Here is a 15,588-nt window from a genome sequence, read left to right as displayed (position 1 = left end):
TTCACTTGCCTCAGAATTTCTCTTAAACATAATAACCGACCTCGGAAAAAGAAGGATGTTAATTTACGTCGAGATCGAGAGTCGCCATTTTTAAATGTAAACAAACTTGCACCACTTCAATTCACAGGGCTGGTGATGGTGTTTAAAAGACTATCAGAAGTAAGTGAAGTGACGATATCTGTAGTAAAATGTCCGAGGAATTTTTTGGGATCAAAGATTTGTACAGAATGTGTTGTAAATGAGATTAATCAGTCCAAAACTAGCGCATTTTTTTGTGCGCCGTAAATTGCAGTTTTTTACTATAGGAGGCACTATAGCTCCCAGGTTGTCCATCCGAATTTTTTCAGACCGGGAGCTACAGTCCTGCAGCTACCACCGATTACAGATAATTGATTAAAAACATGTTGTATATTATAAGAAATGACCCTTCATTTCATTTATTTGTTTTTATTTAATTCAAATTCAAAATTCATAAATATAAGGTTATAATAAAAAAAACAAATAAACTTATTATCAAATATATATACCATCAATATATTAGGTGGTAAAATTAATGAAAATAACAAAAATGAAAAAAAAATGTAGATTTAATGGTATGTTGTAAGAGATTTATCTTAGTACACAAACATTTTTTATAATAAAAAAGCCAGTATTAATTTTATAATATACAAAAACAAAAATGCACATTGCAGCGTGGAGATCATTTCTAAACGATGATCTCAAATTTGACCACAATTTCACAAATTATGGACTAAAGTCTTAATAGATTTTAAAGACTTAAAGAAATTAAAGAAATTGACTAAAATATGGAAGACCATGATGACGTCAGCACTTGGTTTTAACTTATGCAAGTTATATATGTAATATATAGGACCAAAACAAAATATTAATAAACCGCCAATTGCTATATACCCTTACCCGTTCACGAAAAGCTGCATTTCATAACAGATGTAAATAAAATAATCATACATAGAAAAGCATTTTGGAAGAAAAAAATAACAATTTGAATAATTTCAGAAAACATGCGATAGAGAACGACTTAATGATATCAACAAGAGTCACTGCTGTCATTTGAGTTTGACATATCCTTTGCTGACTAGTGGTCCGTTCTTATACAGAAACACGGCGGGCCACACCGTGTATTCCACGGCCTTTCCCCTTGTTAAAAACATACCGTAATGGGCGGGTTCGTAGTTGTCTCCCTTCCTTAAGCACGTGATATGCATGGGTGGGTCCTGTACAGACATCAGCCACAGGCACTCGATGCACGCATCAATGTACAGGCTCAAACTCTCCATCTTGTATACGTCATAGGAGCAAATATCTTTGAATTTAGCATCTTTGAATATCTATGATATGATAAATAAATAGTTGTCGATTGGCAGCAGAAGAAAATTGTTTCAAAAACTAGTTCACTGCCTTCTTCAGAACAACAATGTTTAATAGAGCGATTATTTATTAAATGTAACATGGGTGAATTAACAGGAAATGCTATCTGTGAAGTAGATCCATGCATTTAACAATTCAACAACTACAAGGTCAATAAATAGATGGATATTTGAGGTAACTGTCAATCATAAGAAACCAATGACCACTATCTCGTTATTGTTTGATGGTCAATTCAATAAACATGGTCGGTTTCATAAGTATTTTTTATTTTAAAAACTACAAATAAAAATGTAAAACTTTAACTAGACAATATTATGAAAAACGCGTTGTTTCTAACATTCACGCTATTGGTGTGATTTCCGTCAATAAAAGTGTAAAAAAGCCAATCGGAGTTTTGCTTGAATTATTCATGAAACCGAAAATAGCTCGACGAGTTGGCCTAGGTTTAAGAACGTTCGTGGGCTTTCTGCGATGGTTGAAATGAACACGGTACATGGTGACTCATTTCTAAGATTTTCGGCTGGATATTACTAATCAATTGCGACAAATGACTAAATGTTGTAAAATATAACCACATCTGACTGTGGTGTCAGTCTGGACATTACGGATGTGACGACGTACCGTACATAGGGGAAGTACTGATGCCAAGGCCGCCCCCCGCCGGAATTCTTTAGCTGACTTCTTTAGAGAGGCTGTGAAACTGGCATTTGCTTCCAACTCCTCGACCGAGTATTCCTGAAATCAACCAGCAAAAGAGATGATGTACGTCAAAACCTTTTTTTGTTTTTTTGTTTTTTTTTGCTGGGCCGTTTGTGACATTAAAAATAAAAGTACTTAGATGTACTCATGTACTCACCTTTCTCTTTATTGACCAATGCGACTGACATTTTTAATTTGTTTGATACAAAACTCGATATAGTCACCTTTCCCATTCTGGCCTTATGTAATAAACACTTGTGTGATACAATGCCATATCATACTAGCTATTTCCTATATTTCGGTCAAATCTTAAAAAACTAAATACTTGCGATTCTTTCCCATTTTAATTCTCACCTTCTCCCCACTGAGCCACATCGGCCGTAGCATTGGTTCACTCATTCCTCTCTCTATGGATGTAAGTTGGGTCTCCGACACTTCTTGACAGAACTTTTGACCAGCCTGTTGGATTGAAAGTAACGTCAATGTGTTCTACTGACATTCTTACCAACATTTTTTTTTTTTGCTCAATTTATGTCAACACTACAAGGCTGTTGGTTTCAAAACTTAAGAAGAGCTCTTTTCCATATTTAACTGTTTTATAACGCAATTATCCAAACACGTGATTGTTGTTGAACAAGAGCTTTTCACTTTCTTACAAAGATAGATAGCTGGCAGAACCTTTGTCAAATACAAAAAAGGTCAATTCCCCAAAATCATGAAATTAAAATCATAATCGGGGGGATGGGGGGGGGGGGGGGGAGGGGGGTTGTATACCTATAACCTAAATGAATTTCACCGTTCATTTTCTTACTTTTATCTAAATTTTCAGATGGTCCAAAATTATTTTTTTTTAAATTATGCACTCTTTACTAATGTATTACATAGACATGAAGAAACAATGTTCAAAATCTATCATTTCTTTCTTCGAATACAACCGGTATGTGCATTATTCGAACGATGGTATAATATTTCGAAGATTTTATGTAAATAAGGATGTATTTCCGCCTACAACACTATAGACTAAGTAACAATCATAACAATGATTTTAAATCAAATCTTGGCGAAAACTCTATATATATATATTTAAATTAACACCAAACATCCGTGTCAAGACGCCCACCGTGATGTCGTGTGGTTACCCACTTGTATAACTAAAATAATTTTGTCATGCAATATGTTCTTCAATTTATAAGCATGTTTACTTATTTTAAAGTGTCAAAACCTGCTATAAGGACAGAAATCTTGAGAAGTATTTTTTTATTTTACAAACAAAGAATGCAGTTCACTTTTGAATTGCGAATATAAACTGCGTTCCAAAAACCGATTGCCAGCAGTGCGTAAGTTCTATGAACGATTCTTTCGCTCCCGCTTACGCCCACTAACAGAACGTACCAAAACGATGTTCAGTAGTATTTCGTACACCTCCGCGTCCTCTTTCTTGGACGTGCGCTTGATTTCATCGAAGGCCTCGCTCCACTCGTCGTCGTACATCTGACCAAACTTCTCCCCGATTTTCGTGGGTCGGTTCTTGTCACTCAGGTTGGCAAAATTGGGATTTCCGTCCGTGAGCTTGTCGCTGGCGATTTTACTCAACCTACATATTAAAAATTGTGTGGCGTAACATAAAAATAATAAAACAATAGAAAACAATCGCGAGAAAAAAAATATCATTTAAAAAAACAACGATCTTAAGTGTGGTATATTAATTTATTTTCCGACTCTTTATGATGAAAATAAACATCCTCGCGCACCAACAAAAAAAAAATAATTCTCACAATCCTTTTGGTACCTTTGGTTAATAAATTCACCATGAATTAAAAAAGAAACTCAAATCGTCGATTTGCATGTACCTTGTGGTCATTTCATCAACTTTAATACTAAGTAACTCGTTCTCGTGTTTCAACTTTTGAATTTCGTCCGACTGCTGGGTAGAGTTGTTCACGGGCCAGTCATGGGGTGGAGGCCACGCCTTGGATTCCCTCACGGTCATGCTCAGCCTTTTATGGCTTCCTTGCCGTTTCCTTCTCTTAAATGACCCCTCCCCAGACTTTGAGGGTTTTTGCTGAATCTGTTCCGCTGACTTTTTTTCAAGAGTGAAACATGTACAGTATTCTTATTATGCTCGTTACAAATTATATATCACTGCACCTTTTGAAATTAAAACTTATATATTTATATAATTACGACTCCTGTATATCTGATGATATAGTTATATGATTTACCATTTATATAATAAATCTCTACATGTACACGTATTAACTTAAGTGATTTTTTACATAGAAACTACAACAAACAGTTTTGGAGTTTTTTCAAACATCAAATGGAGTGTACTTTCTTTATTGGTCCATTAATGTAAGCGATAAGATTGTCAAAACAAGATGCGGTTGAAACAAGATACATTATTCGGAATTTTTAAGTACATGTACATTAGATATTAAGTATAAATATCATTCACTTTTGTTTTAATACAACCAACAGCGTAATTTCCTTTAAATAAAACAATGAATGAATTACTGGTGCGTATCAATATAATGAATAAGCTAGGGAGCAATGGTTTCCATTCCTTCAACTAATTAAAAAGATATTTTCAATGAAGAATTCATATATAAATATTTGTCTTTGCTACATACCTGCCATATCTGGTAGGAAGTCAGCAACGAATCAAATTCTTGCATTTCCGCACAGCTGTCCCCTTGTATTTTTCGGATAAAACTATACAGCTCTTCAAACTTTTCTCTTGTCTTGGATTGTGGGCCCATCTGGAACTGTGAGGGTGCAAGAAGGGGTCATGCTAGTATTATAATAGTTTGATATGTTGCACAGTTGAAACAATGATATAGCCTGCCAAACAGGGTTTTAAATGAAATTCTGAGATAAAACTCTTTGCTCATTTAAATTCAATACTTTCACCTGTTACTGTTTTTGAAAGGTGTATATATACGCGTACCTCAAAATCGTACAAAGGAATTTCTAAATCGTTGAAAGGGATTTCCAATCAATCAAACGAATTTCTATGTTGTAAAAACGATTTTATTTATATAAAATTGAAAAGACGCTTTTACGCCGTCGTACAGGTACCCGTAATATATATATATATTTAATAGTACCTTTCCTGGGAGAGATTTTGTGACAGGGTTTTGCGTTTTCTCCACCAGTAAATCGTACTGTTTCCGTGCTAAATCCCCTCCACCACGTTTATCCAACAAGTCCTGTATAGCACATTTATGGGGCTCTACGTTTTCTATTTGTTTAGACATTTTAACTTACAGACAAACCGAAAGCGGAAGTATTTGTTAATTCAAGGGGAAACAGACGAGGCGTACACTAACTTGGTCACGAGGTGTGGAGCTAAACATACTTGTTGATTTTCTAACGACAAAAATTGTTCCTTGTCGTCAGCCCTAAAAATTATCGACCCAAACAAAATCGTTACTATTACATAGTTAGTTGCTACGGGAAAATCTATAAGCCCGTGATCTGAAACAACCGGAAGCCCGTGAAGTCAAGTACACACAAATCGCATACGTCATTCAATGTACTTTCTCTTTTAAATAGCAGCCGCGTTCTCGATATAAACATTGTATCTGTAAAGCTTATGCGAGACGTTATTGCGATGACATAACTTATTGACAGATACAGTTGCAGTTTTTGTATAGTAAGAGAAGACGAAAAGTTCATTCGAGGTTGGGTTTCGTCAGAAGAAATTCTTCAGCAAGTCATCGAAGCGCATTCAATACGTAAACACAGGATGACAACGTGTTTCAGGGTATGTATTAGGCCTAATTAAGACTTTCAAAATCCGAGATGCTGACAATAATAATTATATTTGCTTAATTCTATTGTGTATTTTTTATCACTACTTCAAAAAACTTCAACAAACTACGGTAACCAAATTACATGACCAGATGACGGCCGGTGTACTTACAGTAGCTTATATACATTATTTAAAATGTGTTGCTTTCTAAACCAGCCAGTTAACTTATTTCTTACGTTAATGTTATTATTCGAATGAACAAATCATTACATAATATTTTAAGTGGTTGCATGGAGAAAAAAACTTCATATGTAGTGTACCGTAGAATTTATAAAAAAAAAAAATGAATGAAATGTTATATTTTGCAGATGTAATATGAGTACACATACACATACACAAACACACGTATATATTCGACTTCATCGACACTCTAAACTAGATTTAAGGCCCATGACTTCATCGACACTCTGAACAGTACTTAAAATATGAGGCCCGTGAGCTCATTGACACTCTATATAAAATAAGATATGAGGCCCGTGAACTCATCGACACTCTATATAATATAAGATATAAGGCCCGTGAACTCATCGACACTCTATATAATATACATGTAAGATATGAGGCCCGTGAACTCATCGACACTCTATATAATAAAAGATATGAGGCCCGTGAACTCATCGACACTCTATATAATATAAGATATGAGGCCCTTGAACTCATCGACACTCTATATAATATAAGATATGAGGCTCATTGACACCCTATATGGTACAAGATATGAGGCCCGTGAACTCATCGACACTCTGTATAGTACAAGATATAAGGCCCGTGAACTCATCAACACCCTATATGGTACAAGATATGAGGCCCGTGAACTCATCAACACTCTATATGGTACAAGATACGAGGCCCGTGAACTCATCGACACTCTATATTATACAAGATATAAGGCCCATGCACTCATCGACACTCTATATAATATAAGGCCCGTGAACTCATCGACACCTATATATGGTACAAGATATGAGGCCCGTGAACTCATAGACACTCTGTATAGTACAAGATATGAGGCCCCTGAACTCTTCTACACCCTATATATTACAAGATATGAGGCCCTGAACTCTTCTACACCCTATATATTACAAGATATGAGGCCCATGAACTCATCAACACTCTATATAATATAAGATATAAGGCCCGTGAACTCATCGACACTCTATATAATATACATGTAAGATATGAGGCCCGTGAACTCATCGACACTCTATATAGTACAAGATATGAGGCCCGTGAACTCATCGACACTCTATATAGTACAAGATATGAGGCCCGTGAACTCATCGACACTCTGTATAGTACAAGATATGAGGCCCCTGAACTCATCGACACTCTGTTTATAGTACAAGATATGAGGCCCGTGAACTTATTGACACTCTGTGTAGAACAAGATATGAGGCCTGAGAACTCATCGACACCCTATATAGTACAAGATATGAGGCCCGTCAACTCATCAACATCCTATATAGTACAAGATATGAGGCTAGTGACTTCATTAATAATCTATATGGTATTAAGATATGAGGCCCGTTACTTTATCTACACTCTGAACAATTATTATACTGGATATGAGGCCTGTGGCTTCAGAAATATTCTACACAGTACTAGATATGAGGCAAGTGAACTCATTACCACTCTATTTACTGGTTGTTCCTGAGATATGAGGCCTGTGAACTCAGTAACACTCTACAATAAAGAACGGTTATAGCGAACACGCTTATAATGACTAATTAATGCTTAATTACAGCAAAGGGATTTTCATTCCTAATCATTTCTCTGTATATAGTTTCAGAATTCACCATCTTAATTATGACCAATTCATTTTAGAATTGGAGGCAATATTTTTTTTTGTAGAATTATAAACTAATACTGGTTTTTTCTTTCTATTATTCCAGGTCAATATAGCTCTTAGTATAAATTCAAAGATCCGTAAAACAACATTCTGGAGAAGCTGTTCAATTGAAAGAGTATTCAATGTACCGTAAGTACATATGTATATGAGCTATGAAATATTAGCTATTGGTAAATTGCCTTAAATTACTTCTGCTTTTTATGCCATCAAATTTCAAGGGCTCATATTACCAGTATAATAAGTTGTTAGTCAGGCATGACATTTGAATTCTTTCTACAATTTATCTAAAAAATTACACCTTTTCTTTATAATCATTTGCTCAATTGTTTTATTAACTATGCACACTGTTTTAATTCATTATTAGGGCTCCTCTCTGCGGGCGCCCTATAGTGATCAGTCTGTTTGTCCATCCGTCTGTCCGTCTATCTGTCTGTCTGAGATCTCTTGTCGGGAGCATATCCTCTTTGCCCTTGGCGCAATCTGGCTTATACTTTATCCACAGAGTGCCTTCAATCAAAGGGTGTGCAGTGACCTTGAATAAAGTTTGTAGGTCATGGGTCAAGGTCACATTGAACCAAGCAAAAATCTTTTTTCAGGACATATACTTTAAAAACAAAAAAAATATGGCACACTATAAATTTTTGCACCTTTATTGCAACTGCTTCTCAGCACTAAAATTTATCATGCCCCAATGGTTTTCCATATGTATTCATTTTTTAATGTCTCAAAACAATTACTTCAGTCAATTTTTTACTACTGAATATGTACCCTACCCTTCTGTAATTTTGGACGGTCGATTCTGTTTGTTTATACAATCGTTAATGTTAAGTGGTAATCAAATCAGTTCTGCAAATTAAATAATAATGGATGGACCAATTCAATTTTATTGCTTATTAGTACATGTACCTATCATTAGCTCCTTCCAAAATTGGCTTGAATTCTCCCTTTAATTGTCACTTTATTTTAGTGCTTCGAGGTGAAAATGTGATCAAGATAGGCGATCATCAACGCTGACAATACACAATTGATTGATATCTTGCTTTGATCGGCTGATATAAATAAAACTTTACCCCTGTGTGTTTTTCTAGAAAATCATAACGAAATCATGACCCCCTGAACAATTCTAGGGCCTCACAAAGGGTTTAAAGTTTTATGTAGGTTTATGTAGGTATATAGAGCAATGTTGCCCCTGACTTTTGAATTGGGACAAAAGCAATTTGTCTCTATCAACATTTTGTAGTATTACTTGTGGACGTGAGTTAGATATCAAAGGCAATGTGTTTACGTGCTTGAGCGAACACAAAATTAAATCCAGGCGTTGTTCAAACAAAACATTTTTTCTTTTGAAATAAGTTTGTGCGCTAAAATTTATTTGCGCCAATGTATAAGCACTTGTGTTTGCACTAAAGTACATATGTCCCAAATGTTCTTGTTTTACAATTACTGTATCTGCTCTCCATAAAGCCCACTTTGGTTCATACTTTAGATAAACAGAGCTTTTGAGTAAAGGTTGTGCTGTGACCTTGAACCAAATTTCAAGGTCAAGTGTGAAGGTCAAAACAGTATTAAATGAAAAATCCTTTTCCGGAGCATATCTTCTCTCACTTTGGTCCAATCTGGTCCATACCTCACCCACTGAGTGCCTTTGATTAAAGGGTATGCAAAAACCTTGAATGTTGTTTGTAAGTCAAATGTCAAGGTCATATTGGATCACACAAAATTCCTGTTTAAGAGCCTCTATACTCTCCACCTAGCCCCATTTTGCTAATAAGTTTGGTTTATACTTCACATAAACAAAGCTTTTTGGTTAATGGTTTGCATTGACTTTGAAGCAAGTCAACGTGAAGGTCATAGCAAAATTCTTTATAATCAGTTTTAGACCATAGGTTATTTCCTATTTGCTTGAACTTTCTCAGGTTAAACAAAAATGCCTGGTTGTAAGGGGTAATAAGATTGAATTAGAAGGTCTATGTCAGCTGGAAAATTTCTGAGTCATAGGTCAAGGTCATAGCAAAATTCTCTGAAATGCTTTTCATCCTTTAGTCCATTATTTAATAGGGCACTTTGAGATGGTTACCATTTCAATGTTGTCTAGTTCGTAGATTATTTCCAGAATTGGCATGCACTATTTGACCCATGTTTTAATGAAGGAGTTCATAGTTCTTTGTGTCTATCTCAAAACAGGACTGCCATTTGAAGAAACAGACAAACAGGAATATCTATGAAGAGGATAAAGAAGAATAAATAAATTTGATCTGTGTTCTGTGCATTTGATTCAAGATTGGCAGTCTGAATGGCCAAGTTTGAAAATAATTAGTGCAATATATCTAAAGAAATTATTTTGTGAAAAATGCTACCTAATATCTACATGTTAGCAGGGTAACACAGTAAAGTGAGTTGTATATAATGACAATTTAATAATTATTAATAATTGTTAATCTTCGATGTATATGTATTATATCATATAGGTCTCTGGAGCAATTTTTCTCTAACCTGAGCCAAAGTCTCAAGCTTTTCTAATCATGATTTGTCCGTTTTCTGTCATTGTTCTTGTTGTTGTCATTAACTTTCCACATTTTCATCTTCTTACCCAGAACAACTGGGCAAGTCTAACCAAACTTGGCCCAAATCATCACTGGGTAAAGAGGACTAGATGTTTTTTTTCAAATGAAGGGTCCATGCCCTCTTAAAATTTGTTGGTATTTTTCAAAATTCTTCTGAGACACCATTTGGCCAGAAAAGCTCAAATATGTGTGGAAGCATAATATTTACTGTGAAAGAAATTTCCAGAGCTTACTTCCATGTAACACAGCTAAAGTGAAAAAGAAATCAATTTTTGGAGCACTTCCTCTGATGACTGAAAGTTTATCGGTTCAAACAAACCATGTTAAACATATATATCTACATATATGTACATAATTCTACCTTTCCACAAAATTTTGTTGTTTAAGTATCTGCAAAATCTGAGAAAAAGAGAAAAATCTTCTAACAAATACCATTACAAAAAAATTTGATATTTACCATTATTATTATTTTTACTTTATATGCTATTTGAATCTATTTGAATTTGGCACTGTAGTGTTGATTTGATCAGTTATGGCTTTTGTTGCTCAGGTGAGCGATGTGGCCCCTTGGCCTTTTGCTTCTTCAGCAGTACAATAAACTTGTTGAAAAAAGTTTGTATAGTATATGTATATATGTATTGTTTCGTAAGACTTATGCCCTGTATGATAATGTAAACTTTTCTAAAATGCATATCTTATAAAATGGATTTCAGTACACTAGTTTAAGGTGAAGGCCCCTTTCCAATCTACGATATTGTATTTAGTTCAGTTCATCAATGTAACTTAAATAAACATAAATAATAAAACTTGCTTCATTATTGTTTAAATCTTGTTTTAAAAATAAGAGTGCTACTAAATTCATGAGCCTTATATCTCGTACTAAATAGAGTGTGGGTGAGTTCACAGGCCTCATATCTTGTACCATATATAGGTGTCGATGAGTTCACGGGCCTTATATTATATAGAGTGTCGATGAGTGCATGGGCCTTATATCTTGTAAAATATAGAGTGTCGATGAGTTCACGGGCCTCATATCTTGTACCATATAGAGTGTTGATGAGTTCACGGGCCTCATATCTTGTTATTTATAGAGTGTCGATGAGTTCATGGGCCTCATATTAAGTATTAAATAGGGTGTTACCGAGTTCACGGGCCTCATATCATGTACCTTATAGAGTGTCGATGAGTTCATGGACTTCATATCAAGTACATGTACTATATTGAGTGTTGATGAGTTCACGGGCCTCATATCTGGCATATAATATAGGGTGTCGATGAGTTCACGGGCCTCATATCTTGTACTATATAGGGTGGGGATGAGTTCATGGGCTTATATCTTGTACTTTATAGGGTGTGGATGAGTTCACGGGCCTCATATCTTGTATAATATAGGGTGTCGCTGAGTTCACGGGCCTCATATCTTGTACTATATAGGGTGGGGATGAGTTCACGGGCCTCATTTCTTGTACTATATAGAGTGTCGATGAGTTCACGGGCTTCATATCTAGTATAATATAGAGTGTCGATGAGTTCACGGGCCCCATATCTTGTATAATATAGGGTGTCGAGGAGGTCACGGGCCACATATCTTGTACTATATAGGGTGGGGATGAGTTCACGGGCCTCATATCTGGTACAAAATAGGGTGTCGATGAGTTCAAGGGCCTCATATCTGGCATAATATAGGGTGTCGATGAGTTCACGGGCCTCATATCTTGTACTATATAGGGTGGGGATGAGTTCACGGGCCTTATATCTTGTACTATATAGGGTGTGGGTGAGTTCACGGGCCTCATATCTAGTATAATATAGAGTGTCGATGAGTTCACGGGCCTCATATCTGGCATAATATAGGGTGTCGATGAGTTCACGGGCCTCATATCTTGTACTATATAGGGTGGGGATGAGTTCACGGGCCTTATATCTTGTACTATAAAGGGTGTGGATGAGTTCACGGGCCTCATATCTAGTATAATAAGAGTGTCGATGAGTTCAAGGGCCTCATATCTTGTACTTTATAGAGTGTCGATGAGTTCAGGGGCTTCATATCTTGTATAATATAGATTGTCAATGAGTTCACGGGCTTATATCTTGTACTTTATAGGGTGTGGATGAGTTCACGGGCCTCATATCTTGTATAATATAGGGTGTCGCTGAGTTCACGGGCCTCATATCTTGTACTATATAGGGTGGGGATGAGTTCACGGGCCTCATTTCTTGTACTATATAGAGTGTCGATGAGTTCACGGGCTTCATATCTAGTATAATATAGAGTGTCGATGAGTTCACGGGCCCCATATCTTGTATAATATAGGGTGTCGAGGAGGTCACGGGCCACATATCTTGTACTATATAGGGTGGGGATGAGTTCACGGGCCTCATATCTGGTACAAAATAGGGTGTCGATGAGTTCAAGGGCCTCATATCTGGCATAATATAGGGTGTCGATGAGTTCACGGGCCTCATATCTTATACTATATAGGGTGGGGATGAGTTCACGGGCCTTATATCTTGTACTATATAGGGTGTGGATGAGTTCACGGGCCTCATATCTAGTATAATATAGAGTGTCGATGAGTTCACGGGCCTCATATCTGGCATAATATAGGGTGTCGATGAGTTCACGGGCCTCATATCTTGTACTATATAGGGTGGGGATGAGTTCACGGGCCTTATATCTTGTACTATAAAGGGTGTGGATGAGTTCACGGGCCTCATATCTAGTATAATAAGAGTGTCGATGAGTTCAAGGGCCTCATATCTTGTACTTTATAGAGTGTCGATGAGTTCACGGGCTTCATATCTTGTATAATATAGATTGTCAATGAGTTCACGGGCCTCATATCTTGTAATATATGGGGTTGGGATGAGTTCACGGGCCTCATATCTGGTACAATATAGGGTGTCGATGAGTTCACGGGCCTCATATCTTGTACTATATAGAGTGTCGATGAGTTCACGGGCCTCATATCTAGTAAAATCTAGAGTGTCGATGAGTTCACGGGCCTCATATCTAGTATAATATAGAGTGTCGATGAGTTCAAGGGCCTCATATCTTGTACTTTATAGAGTGTCGATGAGTTCACGGGCTTCATATCTTGTTTAATATAGATTGTCAATGAGTTCACGGGCCTCATATCTTGTACTTAATAGAGTGTCGATGAGTTCACAGGCTTCATATCTTGTATAATATAGAGTGTCGATGAGTTCACAGGCCTCATATCTTGTAGAATACAGAGTGTTGATGAGTCACGGGCCTCATATGTAGTATAATATAGAGTGTTACTGAGTTCACAGGCCTCATATCTGGTATAATATAGTGTGTCGATGAGTTCACAGGCCTCATATCTTGTACTTTATAGAGTGTCGATGAGTTCACGGGCCTCATATCTTGTATAATATAGGGTGTCGATGAGTTCACGAGCCTCATATCTTGTACTTTATAGAGTGTCGATGAGTTCACGAGCCTCATATCTGGCATAATATAGAGTGTCGATGAGTTTACGAGCCTCATATCTAGTATAATATAGAGTGTCGATGAGTTTACGAGCCTCATATCTAGTATAATATAGAGTTTCAATAAGTTCACAGGCCTTATATCTTGTATTATATAGAGTGTTACTGAGTACACGGGCCTCATATCTAGTACAATATAGAGTGTCGATGAGTTCATGGGCCTCATATCTAGTATAATCTAGAGTGTTGATGAGTTCACGGGCCTAATATGTAGTATAATATAGAGTGTCGATGAGTTAACGGGCTTCATATCTTGTATAATATAGAGTGTCGATGAGTTCACGAGCCTCATATCTAGTATAATATAGCGTGTCGATGAGTTCACGGGCCTCATATCTTGTACTATATAGAGTGTCGATGAGTTCACGGGCCTCATATTTTATACTATATAGGGTGTCAATGAGTTTATGGGCCTAGTATCTAGTTTAATATAGAGTGTAACTGAGTTCACGGGCCTTATAGTCATATCTTATATAGAGTGTCGATGAAGTCACGGGCCTCATATCTTGTACTATATAGAGTGTCGATGAGTTCACGGGCCTCATATTTCGTATTTTATAGTCACTTGATACAAGTACTTTTTACAGTTTTAAAGTCAGGGGCAAACTTAATTTTATACTTTCATTTGTAATATAAACAAGAAGCTACATAAACACATTATTTTTACGGAAAGAATGTTAGTTTAAAGCATTCATAGAAGAAATACACAAAAACGGCTTACGTATTCAAAACGTGTGTTTACAATCGAGTTCACGGGCTTGCTGCTATTGAGGTCACGGGCTTATAGACTCTCCCAGTTGCTACATGCAAAGTATTATTCCCTTTATTTCTTATTGAGTGTAATTCACAGCTCTGAATAGAAACTGGCTGGGCTGAAACTTACACGCCCCGTTTATCAATTGGTTAATACTTTTGTCATGTTGTGTAAATTTTGAATTTACCGGGTGGCAGTAAATACAAAATTTACAACATGACAAATTTTGTATTTACTACGAAAGCCCATAGTACGAAAGCCCATTGAGCTCATTTTAGTAGGTAAAAAAATATTTTTTTCGCGAATAAACGCGAAACTTTCGTTAATAAACGCGAAACTTTCGCGATATAACGCGTCACTTTCGCGAATTATCGCGAAACTTTCGCGATATAACGCGTTAGTTTCGCAAATAAACGCGTAACTTTTGCGAATAAACGCGAAACTTTCGCGATATAACGCGTTAGTTTCGCGAATAAACGCGAAACTTTCGCGATATTACGCGTTAGTTTCGCAAATAAACGCGAAACTTTCGCAATATAACGCGTAACTTTCGCGAATAAACGCGTAACTTTCGCGAATAAACGCGAAACTTAAATATATATATTGTTATTTCATAGAAGAAACCCTATGAAGAATAAATACTGAAAACAAATATATTAATCTAAATAAAACAAAATAATATAATATAAAGATGTATGTGAATTAGATTTAACCTTAAACAAAAAAACATAAATTCAAACGTAGGAAATCTTTAAAATCTTAGTACTGTTTTTCAAAGGACATAATGCATCGCGCTTCTTAAATTCTAATGGGCGCTGTATTATTGAAAATGAGGCAGCAGCATATTTTAATTATAACAATTCGTTGCCATGGTAATATAAATTTTAAACAAGAGGCCCATGTGCCACATCGCTCACCTGAGGAACAATAGGTATGATAAAGTCAGCTTAATGGAGTCATAATACAAACAATCTGGACAATGTACAATAATACATGTAGATCC

At 36.1% G+C, this 15,588-nt stretch overlaps 1 protein-coding gene and 1 long non-coding RNA gene across 2 annotated transcripts; one reads left to right on the top strand and one right to left on the bottom strand.

Moving 5' to 3' along the window:
* Positions 1–569: 569 nt before the first annotated feature.
* On the bottom strand, positions 570–5,398 carry LOC128157437 (uncharacterized). The gene is made up of 7 exons (XM_052819988.1): positions 5,196–5,398; positions 4,719–4,853; positions 3,939–4,168; positions 3,481–3,682; positions 2,443–2,547; positions 2,011–2,124; positions 570–1,349 (listed from the first exon to the last, which is right to left on the bottom strand). Exons 1-7 carry the CDS (start codon positions 5,343–5,345, stop codon positions 1,068–1,070), a joined length of 1,218 nt encoding a protein of 405 aa, XP_052675948.1. The 5' UTR covers positions 5,346–5,398; the 3' UTR covers positions 570–1,067.
* A 151-nt stretch (positions 5,399–5,549) lies between these two features.
* On the top strand, positions 5,550–11,620 carry LOC128157452 (uncharacterized). The gene is made up of 3 exons (XR_008239820.1): positions 5,550–5,854; positions 7,795–7,880; positions 9,936–11,620. It is a non-coding gene; the product is annotated as an uncharacterized LOC128157452 (long non-coding RNA).
* Positions 11,621–15,588: the final 3,968 nt, after the last annotated feature.

This window comes from Crassostrea angulata, chromosome 7 (assembly GCF_025612915.1).
Source record: "Crassostrea angulata isolate pt1a10 chromosome 7, ASM2561291v2, whole genome shotgun sequence".
NCBI lineage: Eukaryota > Metazoa > Mollusca > Bivalvia > Ostreida > Ostreidae > Magallana > Magallana angulata.
This window is presented reverse-complemented; position numbering and strand designations above follow the sequence as displayed.